At 41.8% G+C, this 16,746-nt stretch overlaps 1 protein-coding gene across 26 annotated transcripts in view; it reads right to left on the minus strand.

The window, feature by feature from the left end:
- Positions 1–16,746, minus strand: part of CEP112 (centrosomal protein 112) — a 418,997-nt gene that overhangs the window by 81,853 nt on the left and 320,398 nt on the right. For 24 of the 26 annotated variants that reach the window (XM_079905668.1, XM_079905662.1, XM_079905687.1 and 21 more), the window contains 2 exons: positions 9,646–9,708; positions 3,474–3,623 (listed from right to left, as the gene is read on the minus strand). The exons of 1 other annotated variant lie outside the window; for it this stretch is intronic. In XM_079905668.1, coding sequence (XP_079761794.1) covers positions 3,474–3,623; positions 9,646–9,708 — 213 coding nt within the window. Of the gene's footprint in view, positions 1–3,473; positions 3,624–9,645; positions 9,709–16,220; positions 16,454–16,746 lie in introns of those variants that run through there. One more of the 26 variants, XM_079905671.1, reaches the window with a different exon arrangement.

Raw genomic sequence — 16,746 nt, forward strand, 5'->3', positions numbered from 1 at the left:
GCTCTAACTCCTTCTGCGCCCCAGGAATTCCATTCTGTGAGAGGCCTCGCTTCTGAGCCACAAGGCTCCTGCCTGCTGTGAGTCTCGGCTGTGTGATTCCCTTATGACCACTGGGTTCCTCTGGGCTAACGAAGGCTCTTCCTTTTCTACCAGACACTTTTTATTGTCTCTTATTGTAAAACTGTTGTTATAACTTGAAGTATAGAGCTAAGATAAAAGAAGAAAATTACCACAAATTCCACCACTCAGAGATATAACCACGAGTAAAATTCCGATGTGTAATTCCAGTCTTTTTTTCTCTTTATATGTACTTTTTTTGGGCAAAGATGACCTCGTATGTACCTACTGTCTTGTAAACTGCACTTTCATTGACAACTGTCTTGCGAACATCTTCAAGACCCCTAAATATCCTTCTCCAACATCGCTTTCAATATTGCTTAGTTTTCAGCTGATGTGCTACGGTGGAGAAGAAAGTATAGCAAGGAGACCGAAAATGCCGGTGCTGTGAATGCCTTTCCCGTGACGGGAGATCGATGAACAGGTATGAGAGAAATGAGTGAGTGCTAGAATGAGCATCTTTTTGGCTAGCTAAGGCTCCGTGCAAGTTTTTAACTGCCACGTAGGGCGAATTCTGGAAATGCGTCAAAGCCTAGGCACGTCTCTCGGGCAATGTAATAATGGTAGGTATTGCCAAATTATTCTCCGGAGATGTTTTATCGTGTCGCACTACCCCAGACCGGTGGCCCTTTAATTGGGTTTCAGCGGCCTCCACTCGATACCTCCGTTTTCTCTGAAGACTGACTTTAATGAAAGGGCTCCTTACCCACGGGAACACTGAGGCCCCCGCCGAGTGAGCGCTGGGCCTTCTGTGCACTCTGTCCTCCACCCAGGAAGTGGGGTGAGGCACACTTCATCACGGGCACGCACACTGTTCTTACAGCGAATATTTAAACACAGGAAGACCTAATACTGCGAAGTATCAGGTCCATACGAGCTTACTTGAATGTACATGTAGGCAAATGTACCTGGTCTCAGAAAACCAAATACAAGCCTCGGGGTGACTCTGTCTCTCTCTGAGTATCTCTATCCCTCCATGTATCTGCGTGTACAAAACACTCACACACAATTAGAATGTCCAGATCAAACAGCTGTTGCAAAAGTGCTGTCACCATTCAGGCAGACAGGGAATCAGAGTGACGACACCCTGACTTGGTTACGCACTTGGTCACCAATTCACTTTCACAGACAATGTAGATGCAGGGGTCTGGTGTAACGGTTAATAGCTGAGGCTGTCAGGTCAGAAGACCATGACTTGAACCTGGCTCTGACAGTTATCTGGCCATCTGACCTCTGGCTGGTTACTTCACCCCAGAGCCTCAGTTTTCCCATCTGTAAGATGGGGATGATAGAAACACTCTTCCTCGTAAAAATTACTCATAAAGCTTAAATGAGACAATGGAACGTGAGGTGAATGAAAATGTTTGGTAGAGAGCCTGGGACATACTACTTGTTGAAGAAATATCAGCTATTATTTCTATTATTTTTTGTGACACAGCCTAAAAAGAATCGTGCAAGGCAACAAGTGCTAATACATTAACTATCTGATATAGGTTAGTAACTATCTGATATAGGTTAGTAACTATCTGATATAGGTTAGTAACTATCTGATATAGGTTAGTAACTATCTGATATAGGTTAGTAAAAGAAAAAGTCATTCACTTTATCCATAATCTACGTGAGTGAATCAAAACTCAACTATATCTTATCTACATTGTGATTTTAATTATTTTCACGTACCTATGTTTTGGTCATTATATGTCATAAATATAATATAAATATATTTATGTACATATATATATATATATACTGCCATCTTTGAACTTCAACTTCAGTTTTTATGATTAGACAGTCTGTTGGAGATTAGGGTCAGAATGTTTTTCCCTTTTAACAGGTGAATGGATTAAAACTACAGAAAAATTAATTAAAAATAGGCAGTTATACTAATTACATTTCTTTCAAGATGTTTTTTTTTTTTTTTTCAAGATGTTTTAATCTTTGAGAAACAGTACTGGAAACTCTGTTGTTATGAAGTAAATGAATGTTCCCCTTTTGCATATATTGGGATTCAATTACTTATTTAAAATGTGGAAATTACCTACCACTCGGTATCTGGGTATCAAGTGGAAAAGAAACTCACGTAAAATGAAATTTTTATATAGCAAAAGAATTTAAATAAAGTTGTAACTCAGTTCATGCAAAGCAAAACGGTTCTACAGATCAATGAGTACTTCCTCTGCATCTATAAATGAAGAGTTTCAAAGATTTGTAAAAATTACCAGAATATGAAAAAGAAACATCTTTTTTTGTCTCATCACACGTAGGGGGAGAAAACGCTCACAGATGGAAAAATACAGGAAAAATCTCATTAACGACAAAACAAGTCGTCACCTCTAAAGTGAGGAGGCTGGATATACTCGCCTCTAAGGTTTGGTCCATGTCTTAAGGTTTCTCTTGTATTCAGTGCTGTCCAGGCTTAAAGGGTATATACAACAAAGCAACTGACGTTAACACTGACTTCTCCCTAAATTACTCAGATTGCCTACAATAGGCTAGAGAAAAGAAAGATGGAGGGATTAGGCAGAAAAAGGCAGTGACCCAAATGTCTCTTATTTTTCTTTGCTTTGTATGATCACATACTTCAAGCATTGTTATAACAAAGCAAAATCACTGAAAAATAATCTTTTGCTGGGAATTCTTTAAAAAGTGTTTTGTTCTCTTTTAAATCTTATTTATAAAGGTTTCCAGATGCTTATCCTCACAGATTAAACACAGCATGATGTAGACACTTACAAAAATATTCACTGCTATGAAGCCAAGAAGAAACTACTTTGAGATCTAACTGCCTATCACCTAAAGAATCGGGGTCCAGGGGATTTTCTGTTGCTATTAAAGGTGTGATCCTCTGAAGCCATTTGGAAACAACCTAGGTTCTCAGCAGCAACGCAGTACGGTGTCCAAGCATATCACATGGTTGGCATTCCAAGCCTCCAACAGGTTCTTTCTCATTATGCGAATCCATAATGAAAGGATGTGGGCAGAGAACAGAATGTAAACTGGAAGCTGACTTCTGAATTCATTAGCCAGCAGTCCTTGGCTAACACAGTCATTCTAATTTCAAGAGACAGCTCCAGAGTGGTTCTCAAGAGAAAGGACAGGGTATTTTTCAAATATTTGTTCAATGTGAATGGACTGGGCTCGCCCAAAATGACTTTTTCCGCTGGCATGTGATCTTTTAGAGGGAAGGCAGCCTGAGTCACTGGCTACATCAAAGTTAGAGTCCAGTGAATGGATTACTGCAGGCTGTGTGAGCAAGCCAGATACCTGCATTCATCCGCCCACTGCTGGGGTTTCAGCCCTCCTTTTAATTACATTAAAGCAGCTGGTACCACTGGTTACTGGGGTCTCCAGATTACCTTGATTGCTCGGTCATTATCTCTAATCAGCTGCTTCTTCTCATCTTCAAACTTCTGTACAACGTCCTGGAGCTGCCTTTCTGCAGCGAGCCGCTGCTGGCTGCTCTCCTCTTTCAGAGAGGAGATGGTCGTCTGAAGCTCTGCTATGATCTAAAATGAAAACAGCATGCTGTAGCTTCAAATTCTTCAGTGAGAGGCCTCTATTTTATATGTATTTATGCTTCACCAAAGAATGGATTTGGCAAAACTCTAGTCCACAAACTAAATATTTTCAATTAATGTATCACACACACTAACGCATGAAATTCCACACAATAAAAGACTATAATAAAACTGTGAATGGTGAACAACTGCTGAACCAAATATACTTGGAAGCCGTTCCCACTATAACATTCCACAATGTTTACTCATCAGAGGAAAGGACATCTGTGATCTCAAAACTATGAAATGTGTCAGGATTCATTTTACTGAGAAACATACTTGTTAGAGTGAAAAAAAACTATTTTGCCTTTCATAATACTTTGAACTCTAATAACCAAAGAAAATCATGAACAGAGTTCATGGTTCATAGTTACCTAACTCTACACAATGACTTTTGAGTGTTTACTAACGCTTGTGCACTGTGCTAAGCACTTCGGTTCCTGTGTCAGTTACTACTGGGCGACAAGCACTGTCACTGCCCATCGTTTATAAATGGAGAGACAGAGGCAGTGCAAGAGGTCAACCCGTGACCTTGCTGAAGACGCCATGCGACCAGGAGACAGGCAGGATGTGAACCCTGCAGACAGGTCGAATGCTGTACTAGTCGGTTCCTCTTAACTAGCTACTACTTTGTCTTCCTTTTAAACAAGGTTTTGGTATTGAAGAGAAGTTTATTATGATACAGTTCCAAATAGGTTGCTTTCTTCCTAACTGATGTATATCCATGAAAGTTTATTTTTGGTTCAAATGAGTCATTTCAGAGGCTCCTGCAGTATTCTCTACATTTGAGAATCGGGTCTCTCCATGACTGGGTTCCCTCCATGGTCTCAAAGTAAATCGGATGAGGGACCTTTTCTTTAATAGGTTTACTGAGAGCACTGCTCTTCCTTTGGTTTGGATGTATCCATTTCCTTTCAAGTTCAATAGTGATGGACCTTTCAAAAGCAGGAAATGGTTGTTTCTTCTAATAAAAGAAGCAACCTTGGTCCTGGGTTAGAACTTTATGCGGTTGGGTCTATAGGAGAAGGGCTGACTGGTGAGAAACACTGAGCCAGTTAGTACTAGATTTTCCTTGAAGCTCAGTTTTTCAACTATTATTTGATGACAAAACTAGATTACAGTATCATAAGGCAGTAACCAGAAAGTGTCTGGAGTCTTCCAGATGCTACAGAAACATTAGTTGTTACTACTGACATAAGTGCATATTGACCCAAAAAAGGAACATTTAGGCTTTGAGAAGTGAGCAAACTCACTGTAACAAAGGTGAACACTTAGAATTTGTAAACAATCAAATATAAAACAAGTGTGACATAAATGACAAAATAGATTAATATTTTTAAATGCAAATCTGAACCTTCTGCAATGAGAAGAGGGATTCATTTACTGAGAATGAAGATGTTTTCATCTGTTTTCTGAATTTGGATTGAGTGTTTCCATTCTGGCTGCAATTCAGTTAATTCTCATAGCACTTCTATGAAACAGGGAAGGTTAAATTCTTAGAGTAAATGTCAAAAACTGAGGCGCAGAATAATCAGCTCACTCACAGTTACAGAGCAAGGGGAGCTGGAGATAAGAAACAGCCAGATTTCCTTGGCCCAGCATGAAACTTAAGAGCGATATTTTATAAGAACATGGGGCCAAATAGTAAAAATAACTATTGCAATGACTAGTGCAGTGTTTCAAGTTGAGTAAACTGAAACGTGGTAGAAGTGGTGAGTTTAATTCTGTAGTGTGTTCAGTGTGTGTGCGTGTGCGCGCGCGCACGTGTGTGTTTAGTTCTGTCACGCAATTTTATCACGTGTAGATTCGTAGACCACCACCACGATTACACAGCGCATTTTTATGGTACAAAGTAATTTTGTGTCTTTAAAAATTAGTAAGATGTAGATTCGCTTCTAACTGACCAAGACTGAAGGTAAAAAATATTTGGGGGCTCTTCAAATGACCACCAGGACATAAGACATGGCTCTCTTCTTTTCAGAAGATTTATGACAGCGTATGTCAAAAATAAATAAATGCAGGTTTTGGAAGGAATGACGGGTGAAGACCAGGATGCTCTGAGGAGAACACACTCGCTTTTGTGTAGAAAATGAAGCCTTAACACCCTTTGCGGGAATAATGGAATTCCTTTGGGGAAATAATGAGATTATCTTTGGCAAGTTATATTTTAAAACTTATGAAGATGATATAGGGAGAGTGTCAAAACACTTCAGGTGAAATACCTCATATAGATAAATGAATTGATAGACTGATAGACATGATGGATTTAGAGAGGTGGCTGAAATATGGATAATATTGGAAGCAGATTTGAGGTTTACTTGAAGATTGAGAAATAATCACACTAACTAGATGAATTAGGTCTTGGCTGTAGACCTAGAGTATAAGACAACAGACTATTCCCTCCTTAGCTCAGGGCACACAACTGGCACATGATAGATATTTAAGTATTGGAACTATAATCATAGTAAATAAGAAAAAATAATTCCCTGGCAAATTATATTGAGATAATTTAGTCTTTTCATAGAGTAATAATGTAAAACGTTTCTGAGAAAAAGAAAAACTGACCTGTGCAATCATAATCAAACGCCACAGGGTTTGACTGAAGCATATTAAAAATCGTAAGACAAAATGCTACCGCTCAACTAAATGTCTATCCTGTATTAGCTTCAGAGAAAGAAGTGGATAAGAACATTTCCATATGGATATTCAAAATTAAGATTTGGGGAAGCAAAAGGAAACTTATTTGGGGCTAATACTGTAAGCAACCTAACCAATGAAAGCTGTAATATTTCATCATATTGTTAAGCAATTTCTACTTTGCATAAGTGTCAGTGGGCTTATTAGGTCTTAAAAATAACAGGATTCTAAATAGAGGTTAAGATTTCATTTTTAACTCTCTTGCTTTTTAGATCATAGTAGAGTTTGAGATTTTCATAAAAGTCTTCTTTAAAATACACTGGACAAGGCATACATGGCAAGGTTTGGCAAACATTGAAGATCCCTAGAAAATAAGTGGAAGAGGGGCACCCGTGCCTTCTGGGTGGCCACCCTGAAGAGTGGCAGGGAGGGGGGCATATGGGCACGGGGCATGAGCCCAGGCTCTCATCTGCGCCAGTGGGAGCTTGGGGGCCACGTGGGGGGACATGGGTCCCTCGGCGATGGGCAGGCTCTGCTAGCATTTCTCCGCAGCTACCTACGTTCCTGCAAAACCGGCAATAGTTTTCTTTGAAAAATGGCCTCTAGGTAAGTCAGCTGAGTGGGGAAAACCACATGAAAGATGAAAAGGCAAGGTGAATATGTAATATTAAGATAAAAAAGAACAAATACGCGATTCTGATGGAAGTTATATTGGGGAGTGTGCTCAGAGATGGCGCTACCGTTGCCATCGGGGTGAACACCGCGCGACCCAGGAGGGGCGCCGTCCTGGGCCTGTGAGCGTTCAGAGTGCATGGTCTACTAGGTCCTGGGGCTTGATAAAACCTTAAAGGTTAAGTGACTTCCTTTAAGGGAGTAAAATATTTTCCAAATTTAACCTGATGCTTCCCTAGGTACCAGTGTATTCATTACTAATGTGTGCATCTTATTACTTTTTTTTTTTTTTGAGAGAGAGGGATTTAGAAGAATCTGATAAGCGGGTAAGCAGCTTTGCTTCGGGCACTCTCCTCAGCGAGACGTGAGTTAGAGGTTCCAGCAGACCATCACTGGAAGACGGCAGACGTCCGTCCGCAGTTCTGCTGTATAAGGTTTATTTTCAAATAATCTGTTTCTCTGAACTGACTTTATTATAGACAAGTGTTTCTCAAATGCCAGTTCACAGATATAAACATATACATATATTTATATGCATATAAATGTTTATATTATTTAGAGGTGGGCAAACAAAATGTTTGTAATGTAAGGTCATCCTACCTCTTACGAGAAGGTGGACTATCGTGTATCGTGTTATTCTATCTTTTCTAGGATTTTTCTTTTTAGGTGTTGCACTGCCCTTTCATTTATGAAGGGTGGCCACAGCACAGGACACCAGCTGATGTCTGCTCCTACCTCCTTCATGTCCGTACACAGGGAAATACCCAGCAACCCTTTGCCTCTCCAAATTCTGGAGGGAGATTTTATCAGTTCTTGAACGCCCAGAAATAAATTTCAAACACATCATTTCTTGCTCCTTCCATACATTTTTCATTCTTTGCTCCCCCTTTCCTTTCTCCACTGAGATCTCACAGGCCCTTATAAGAACTAATGGCTGTTAAATGCTTTACCGTGTCCTAGGCCCTGTACCAAGCACTTTTCTGGCATTGTGTTGAGGTAAGTATACTACTCCCCCATTTTACACATGAGGAAACTGGATTCCAGAGAGAGCAGGTCACTCGCTCAAGGTCACGTAAGTGGTGGGGCTGGTATTCGGACTCAGGTCTGTGGACTCCAAAGCTTAGGCTTTCTTCCCCCCAACTTACATTTAATTTGCTTTAATATGGACTAATCAGGCTTCTTCACACCTTCCTTTAGGTAAAACTCAAATACTCTCAGTGTTCAAGCATTTCTACCAGCTGTTTTGTACCTCACTTTTGGTCTACCTCCGCCATTTAACATAAAGCAAAGTAAGCAGGATGTAAGGGTACGCCAGCTGGGTTTTTTCACGTTTTAGTTTCGCTTTTGGAGTAATAAGATTTCTTTTGATTATCAGAATCTTTCTCAGTGGATTAAAGAGGATATTTCCCCATGTTATTGCCTGGAATAATGGCCCTTGAGACATCACCGTCACCTTTTAGATAAACACGTTCGTCTTCACTTAGACAAAGACTTTTTGCTTTCCTAATGGGATGTGAATCATATAACACATGCACATTTTAGAAACAACTGTAGAACCCAAGCAATTTCACAATTATCGGCAGAGTTCTGCCGTATCAAAAGCGTGAGGGGTTGGGCCAGACGTGGTGGTGTCAGGTTAAGACCTTCCGTTCCAATGTCCAAGACAGGCTGGGTCCTGGCTTAGTCCCTTGCTAACCTGCGTGACCTCACCTCTCTGAGTCTCAGTTTTCTCAAACGGAAAAATGGGGCCAGTAATAGTTTCTAATCCCAGAGTGCCTGTGAATGAAACTGAATGAATCAATATGATTAGTGCCCCATAAACTTCTTAATTTCATTATCGTTTTGTTGTAGCCTTGCTAGTACCACCACTGTGTACGTACATTTCAGCTGACGGCCACATCTCACTATACATGGCAAAAATACTAAGAAAAACTGATTTTAAAAATCATCAGATATGATGTCCACAAAGTGAAATGGCTTCATCTATCCATCTGCAAGATGAAAATTAGCATTTTATTTATTCCACAATGACTCATACGACTAAGGAATGTTTGGAATTCCCTAGATGACGCCAGAGGACATCATTATAACAGCTTGTGCAGAAGGACTCCAAGCATCGTAAGTCAAGTAGAGACAAGTGTTCAGTATTTGGCCTTCTCCTACAACTACTATAGTAACAGCATCCAGCAAGATGTCAATGTTGGCCCTTGTAATTCTTCTTTTTCCCAAAAGGAGTCAACAGTTGAGCTGCTAATTTAACCCAGTATATTTGCCATTTTGAATCTTGTTGTTAAGCAGTCTTTAGGTGCAGCAAAATGGAATACTGCAAAAAAAGCACAGATGTATCAAACCGCTTACATCACAAAGGTAGGTGTGTCTCTCCAGCCCTTGTGAAATACGTTTCAGCCTGGACTTGTTCAAGCACACAGGCTGGTTTTACAATATCTGAGTGTGTGTGTGTGTCGGTTCAAATGGTTCAGTATGCTGATTTTAGAAAGTTGAGACTGAAATATTAACAGCATCTGCATACTCATCGAAAGTATGACACTAATCCATAAAAAACGGAAAAGAATCACATTTAGCTCTAAAGTACAAGTGCTTTTATGGTAGGTTTCTTTCTTGTTTGTTTTGGTTTTGCTCTTTTTTTCTTTAAAGCTCTTACCTGTGAGGATTTGGCAAGCTTCTGAGTGTATTCTTTCTCGGTCTGCTTCAGCCTGCTGTTGGCCTGAAAAACACATGCAATGAACACACACACAGTGACCTGTGAGGTTGGTATCTCTCGCACACGCCTATCACCAGGCAGCTGGGATGGCTGCCAGCTGCACCGCCCTTCTGGGGCAGCCAGAAAACCACAGGGCTTGCCTTTGATCTAACGCCAACTATTCATCACTTAAAAAGCAAAAAGCAAAAGAGGAAAAAAAAAAGATCTCTCCTGCCAATTATTAGACAAACACAGACTTCTGTGGAAAGAGAAAGGGAGAAGGAGAGACAGAAATAGACCCAGCAAACGTGTGTGAAGTCAGGGAAGAGAGGAAATACAGGAGAAGGAAGAGGAAACGAGGGGAGAGGGAATCGGAGGTGGGGGAGGGAAGACGGTAAATTTAACACTCTTTCTCTTAGTTTAAAGAGAAAAGAACTAGACCCTCCTGGTGGAGGCTGATAGGAGATTTTAGACTCACTGAGCCAAGGTCTGAGCCCTACTCTGCTGACACACAAGAGCTCTTTTTTTGAAGTCACAGATACATCTAAATCAAACAATTTCTATGGCCTGGAAGTAGGGAGGCCTTCCCAGAAGAAGTCCACGTTACTTAGAACTCCACGATCTCCTTTGCCACCCGAGTTCCCATCCTTTGTGTGTGACCTGCTTTCCGTCTCCCTGGAAGCCTCAGGATCTGCACTTTATCCTCCGTGTTCGGAAATGTCGCGGTGACTTGCCCTAGCCGGGCCTTTTTTCTCATCCATTGTGCAGGCACTAAACAGGCCCTTTCAATCTGCGCTCGTGTCCTGCATTTCTAGAAAAGGCTTTGGTCATTTCTCTCTTAATTTCCTCTCTTTTTCCCCCGGTCTCTTTCTCTCTCGTCTCTCTGTCTGCCTGTCTCTGCAGCTCTGAATATTGGACCTCACAGGTTTAGCATCTTTTTCTTGTTGTTTCTATCTTCCATTACTTTGTCTTTTTGATCTTTTGTAGCAATTCTCGACTTTAAATGTTAAACTTTGTATTGGATTTTAAAGACTCCGGCTGTCCTGTTTGTAATTTCCAAGAGTTTCATTGTTGCTCTCTGAACACGCCATCACTCCCCATTTTTAACAGACGAGGAAGCTGTGCCACAGAGAGGTTAGGAGAGCTGCTCAGCGGCGCATCTAGGAAGCGATGGAGCCAGGACCCGACCCCACGTGGCAGAGCACAAGCGCTTCACCGGCTGGAACACACGGCACAGGGCGTCCCAGAGAATCCCACTTCTCCGAGGTGACTGATTTCATACACACCTATACAATGTCTATACCTACACACACACATTTAAATTTTCTTTCTGTTCTCTAGAGTGTCTGTATTTTTCTTAGTTCCTTTTATTTCTTTGCTGTACCAGCCGGTTTTGGCCTCTGTTTTTCACTTTAGAAATTGTCCTCAATTTTTGGTGATCTTTGGTGTTCTTTCTTGTTTAAAGTGTGGCCCTCTAAAACAGGCAGGCTTGGGGACAGGTGGAGTCATCACAGGGTATCACTAAGGCTCCTGGACTCTCTCATACCGGTATCTGACTGGACACCCTTCTTGGACCCTTTTGCCCAGAGCTGTGCCCCCTGGTTTACCGCCTGGCGGCAGACGTCGGGCTGCCAGGGTGTTCAGAAGGGTGCCTAGATGTTCACGATACTGATTCCTGTACAACCCCGTTTTTTTTTGTTGTTGTTGTGGTATGTGGGCCTCTCACTGTTGTAGCCTCTCCCGTTGCAGAGCACAGGCTCCGGACGTGCAGGCTCAGCGGCCATGGCTCACGGGCCTAGCCGCTCCGTGGCATGTGGGATTTTCCCAGACCGGGGCACGAACCCGTGTCCCCTGCATCGGCAGGCGGACCCTCAACCACTTGCGCCACCAGGGAAGCCCTACAACCCCGTTTTTATTTTAACCCTGAGCTATACCTGGGTCCCCTCTCTCATTCCATCTCTCCAGGGAGCAAACCGGGGTGGACATGGAATAAATTCAAAGGCTGAAGCCCTAATACCAGTGTGATGGTATTTGGGGTGAGGCTTCAGGAAGTGACGAGGTTGTGGGGGTGGACCCCGCATGAATGGGATTAGCGCCTTTATAAGAAGAGGCCAGTGAGCTAGTTCTTTCTGCCGTTTGAGCCTACAGTGAGAGGATGGCCGTGTGCAACCTGGCAGAGGGCTCTTACTAGAACTGGACCACACCAGCACCCTGACCTCCAACTTCCAGCTTCCAGAACGATCAGAAATAAATTTCAGTCCTTGATAAGCCATCCAGTTTGTGGTGTTCTGTAACAGAACCCAAGCTAAGACAACAGCCGTGTGACTTATGAACTGAAGTTCACAAGCAGCTCTCTAGAGTTTATCCCATAAATCTCTTCGCATCTATAATGGCGCTGAATACACTGGGTAGTTTTGTTTTTTCCCGACTAGAGAGGGCTTGTGACTATTGCTGTTTTCTCTACTAAATCACCAGCCTCTATTCTAGCTCTATGACTAATAAAGCCACTCTCTACTACAGAATCGAGGCCACACGGGGCCTCATGAGGGTTATTTGTCTTGCTTCACATCCTGCCAATACTTTTTAATCAAAAAATGCTGTTGATAAAGTACTTGTTGCTTATTTAATAAATACTTGTAGAGCTCTTACCCGGTGGCACACACTGTTCTAAAGGCTTTAAAAATACTTACTAGAAAATATGAAAATTATAGTGTCATAAAGGTTGTTACTTTTCCCCAAAAAAGTTGGAGTCAGAGAGGCTGGTTAGTGTACGACATCCTGTGACGAAGATGCAGCTACTCTTCGAGAGTCTGAGGCTACTCAGCCCCAGAACCCCACAACCTCAGACAGAGTCTTTTACAATTAACCACCCAATTCATGCATCCATTCCAGGCAACCGGGACTAGAGCAGCGGACAAAACAGACAAAAATCTCTCCCTACCTTTATGGAACTTCTAACCTAGACAGCAATCATATAACTTATCAAAGTGATAATATTTTAGATGGTGCAAATGCTATGAAGAAGGATAAAGCAAGAAAGTGAGACGGGAAGTGAGGAATGGTAGGGGGTAGTCTACAATTTAAAAAACATATTAGTTAGGGAAAGCCTCACTGAGAGGGTGATATATGAGCAGAGACCTGCAGGAGACGAGGGAGCCATGGTGAACTCTAGGGAAAGAGCTCTCCAGACAGAAGGAGAGCCAGTGCAAAGGCCCCGAGGCAGAGGCATGCACAGTGTGTTCAAGGCACAGGGAGGATCTGTGAGAAGCATCTCCTTTGGACAAGATGAGAGAGAACGAGGGGCCAGATCCTTCATGGTGTTTGTAAGCAGCTGTAAGGAACGTGCGTTTTAATATGAGTGAAATGGAGAGTCAAGGAGGTGTTTTCAGTACAGGAGTGACATGGTTTCACATGAGTATTCATACGATCACTCTAGCTCTTGTTCCGGGCAAGAATCAGGCAAAAAAGCCAGTTGGGAATCTACCGCAAATAATCCAGACGGTGACAGAAAAGGTGGTGAGAAGTGGTCAGATTCTGAGAAAGATTTCAAAGTAGAACCAACTGGAAATGCTGCAAGATAAAAAGATGAACCAAGGATGACTGCAAGATTTTTGTCCTAAGCAACTAGAAGAGTGGGGTTGTCATTAACTTACATCAAAAAAAACTACACGTGGAACAGATTTTGGGGAAAGATCAAGAGATTGGTTTTGGACACATGAAGTTTGGAGATGCCTAATGGACACCTCGTGTTGAGGTGAACATTTGAATATGTTCAAATGTTCTGGAGTCCAGAGGAGAGGTCTAGGTTAGAAGTATAAATTCAAGTGTCACTAGTATATAAACGGCAGGTAGAACTATGCTACTGGAGGAGATCTCAAGGCACTGAGTGTGTATCCAAAACAGAAGTCTAAGAATCCTGAGCCCTGCGCCTGCAGATGTCAGGAGGCTGGAGATAGGGAGGAAAGTAAATGGAAGTAATGGCCAGAGAGAGAAGGAATCAGGAGCGTATGGGATCCTGAAGCCAAGGGAAGAGAGTGTTTCCAGGACTAGGCAACTGTGTCGGGCTCTACGGGGAGTCATGTGACATGAGCGTGTGGAGGACAGCGGTGGCCTGGACATGAGTGATTCTGGTACAGCACCAAGGAGGAAAGCTGGACCGGAGGGAGCTCAGGGTAGGAGGGGGAACTGGAGAAGACGAGACAAGTTGTCCACAGTTTTGTTACCAAAACAAAAGGAGAGAAATGGGCTGGAAGTTGCCATTTTTGGAAGTGAGTAAAGAAAGGGCTGATGATTGATTTCTTTTTTACAAGACGAGAGAGCAGCATGTGTGTAAGATGATGGGAAAGGTCTGGCCGTAGAGAAGGAAAAGACAAATGATGCCAGAGACCTACTGGTGGCATGTCCTGGAGTGAAGGAGAAGGGGTGAGTTCTAGGGCACAAGGGGACAGGGTGGCCTTTGCTGGGAGTGCAGGTCAATTATTCCTGGTACAGTGGTGGGAACTTCTCCGTGGAGCAGGAGGAAAGATTCCTCAGCGAAGCATGAGGATGGCAGAAGAGACTGTTGGGAGATTTGAGGTGTGAGGAAAGGGTATGAATAGCCATGTCAGAAGTGGGAAAGGGAAGAGGCTGAGGAATCCGGTATGAGCCCCAGGGCTCCAGGAAGTATTAGGGCCCACCCGACATTACCAGTATGAGTTTAAAGTGCGGCCAATGGGTGAGATATGAACACCTCTAGAAGCTGCCAATAGCAACATGGAGCAGAATCAACACTTTGGAGAATAATGGGAATAACTGAAGAAATACAATGAACTTATCAACCTTCAAGGTTTTTACTATTTATTTGATTCTAAATCACAGTTGTCTGGATTTCTGAACTCTTCTTAGATGAATCTGAAAAGCTCCAGTTTAGCATGGCTGAAAACTGATAGCTCATTTCTCATGCAAAGTGTCTCTACAACAGCTTTGCATAATTTTATTCTCAGGATGGTTCTCACCGTCCGTTTTATTTCCATACATAAACTTAGGTTAGGGTTAGCTCTTTTCATCCAAATCTTATTTTTACAGCTATCATTACTACTTAGAAATACAATTTTCTTTCTTTTTTTTTTTTGCAAAATATATATTTCAATTCAAAGTGAATCGACAGTAATACACCATAAATTCTTATTTTGACACTCACCAAAATAGTCACCTGGAAAACCCGCTTTTCGTGACAAAGTACAGAAGGCTTGGTCACATTTAAATCACTGAGAACTAGAGGGAAATACTATCGCAAACCGTAATAGACATTTACATCCATAAAAATCTTCCCAGTCCTTATTGTAATATTGCACAGTGCAACTGCTACATGGCAAACTAGTGTAGCATAGAAGTAAAAGCAAAAACGAACCAAAGAGAGAAAGCCACAAGTCTAAACCTGTTAAACAGTTAACAGTTCAAACTTAGTAATCAAATCTATATCATTGGGTTCTTTAAAACAAATCTTCCTACACCTTGCAGTGTATGACTTAACTTTTACTTAACACAAATCAACTTTAAAATTAGTAGTAGAGATTTTTAAAATGAAAAAGTTTTGCTACTACAGTAACATATTTAAACATCCTGAAGGAAAAGAAACGAAATATCAAGATATTTGATTAAAAAATAATTTGTAAATTAAAGTAGTATGCAAATACGCAACTTGGAAGTCATGCAGTGTTTTATTTAAGAAAGCAGTAAAACCAAAGAAAACTGGTAAAAATGGTTTTAAAGACAGTACAAATTCTTTTCTCAGTATGCTAAATTTAGACTTTAGCAGGATCTTGGATCTTTTTTTATCTTCTAAACACATGAAAAGCACGTGATTAGAAGAAATACAATTTTCAAACAATCATCTGTAGCATGACCTGAACAGATGAGAGGAAAATCATCATCTTGAAAGGAGAAAGTTGTTTTGTTTTCTTATCTCCGGCTCTTTCTCTCTGCCCCGACGTGTGCTTGGCCTGCCCTCCGCCTCCGCCAAGCACTCAGTCCCCTCTGCTGTCCTCAGGTCACTCTTCTCTGCTGAAGAGCCCAATGTGTTTGTTTCTCTATGTTATTGCCATCAAAATCTTGGCTTTAAAACCCCTACTGGAAAGGAGCAAAGCAAACAGTTTCACAAAGGTGTCGATGGTTGTTAACCATCTTAATTGCTACTGTTTCTCTGCAGGTCTTAATTCAAAAAAGTCTCTCGGGGCTTCCCTGGTGGCGCAGTGGTTGAGAGTCCGCCTGCCGATGCAGGGGACACGGGTTCGTGCCCCGGTCCGGGAGGATCCCACATGTGGAGCGGCTGGGCCGCTGAGCCTGCGCGTCCGGAGCCTGTGCTCCGCAATGGGAGAGGCCACAACTGTGAGAGGCCCGCATAACGCAAAAAAAAAAGTCTCTCCTTCCTTTTTTTTTTTTTGTTTCCTATCATTAATGGTGAAACTTCAGGCATTCATGATTTCCAGGAAGGTGATGTGGAGAGAAGAAGATTAGGAGACTCCCCTAGAATACTTATACTCAAGGCAGCCCCAGATCTTATAAAGAGAAATTTCTTTAAAATATAATAGCATACATTTCTGAATTAAATATTTGTTTTTAGGATTTAAAAGAAAGATGCTTCTCAGATTCTTGAAACACAGCATAAAGCTCAGTGCACTGTGCAGTATTTCCTGTTCAAAAGCTTTGCAGGCATTCATCTGAAGCTTCTTCAAAGGCTGTGAATACAGTCATGGCCAGCCGGTGCCAGATTTTCATATATAAGTGTGTGCTACCCTGTCAACAAAAGTACTCAGAGAATTCATAACAAACACTTATATGTAATTTAATATATTTACAGAACTTTCAGACTTGACAATCTCTGCATTCTACCTTAAAATAAAAGTATAAATTTAGAGTCATAAACAAAATTCATGATTTCCATTTGGGCCATGATAGAGTAACTGGGGCCATACTTAATCGGCTGTAGTAAACAGCCAGAAAGCTGGACAAGACACAGGAAACACAGCTTTAGGATGCTGGGAAACAAGAAGCCCAGGATTGCGACCCTGTGAAGGGAAGGGA

This window comes from Stenella coeruleoalba (genome assembly GCF_951394435.1).
Source record: "Stenella coeruleoalba genome assembly, chromosome: 19".
In the NCBI taxonomy this organism is placed as follows: domain Eukaryota; kingdom Metazoa; phylum Chordata; class Mammalia; order Artiodactyla; family Delphinidae; genus Stenella; species Stenella coeruleoalba.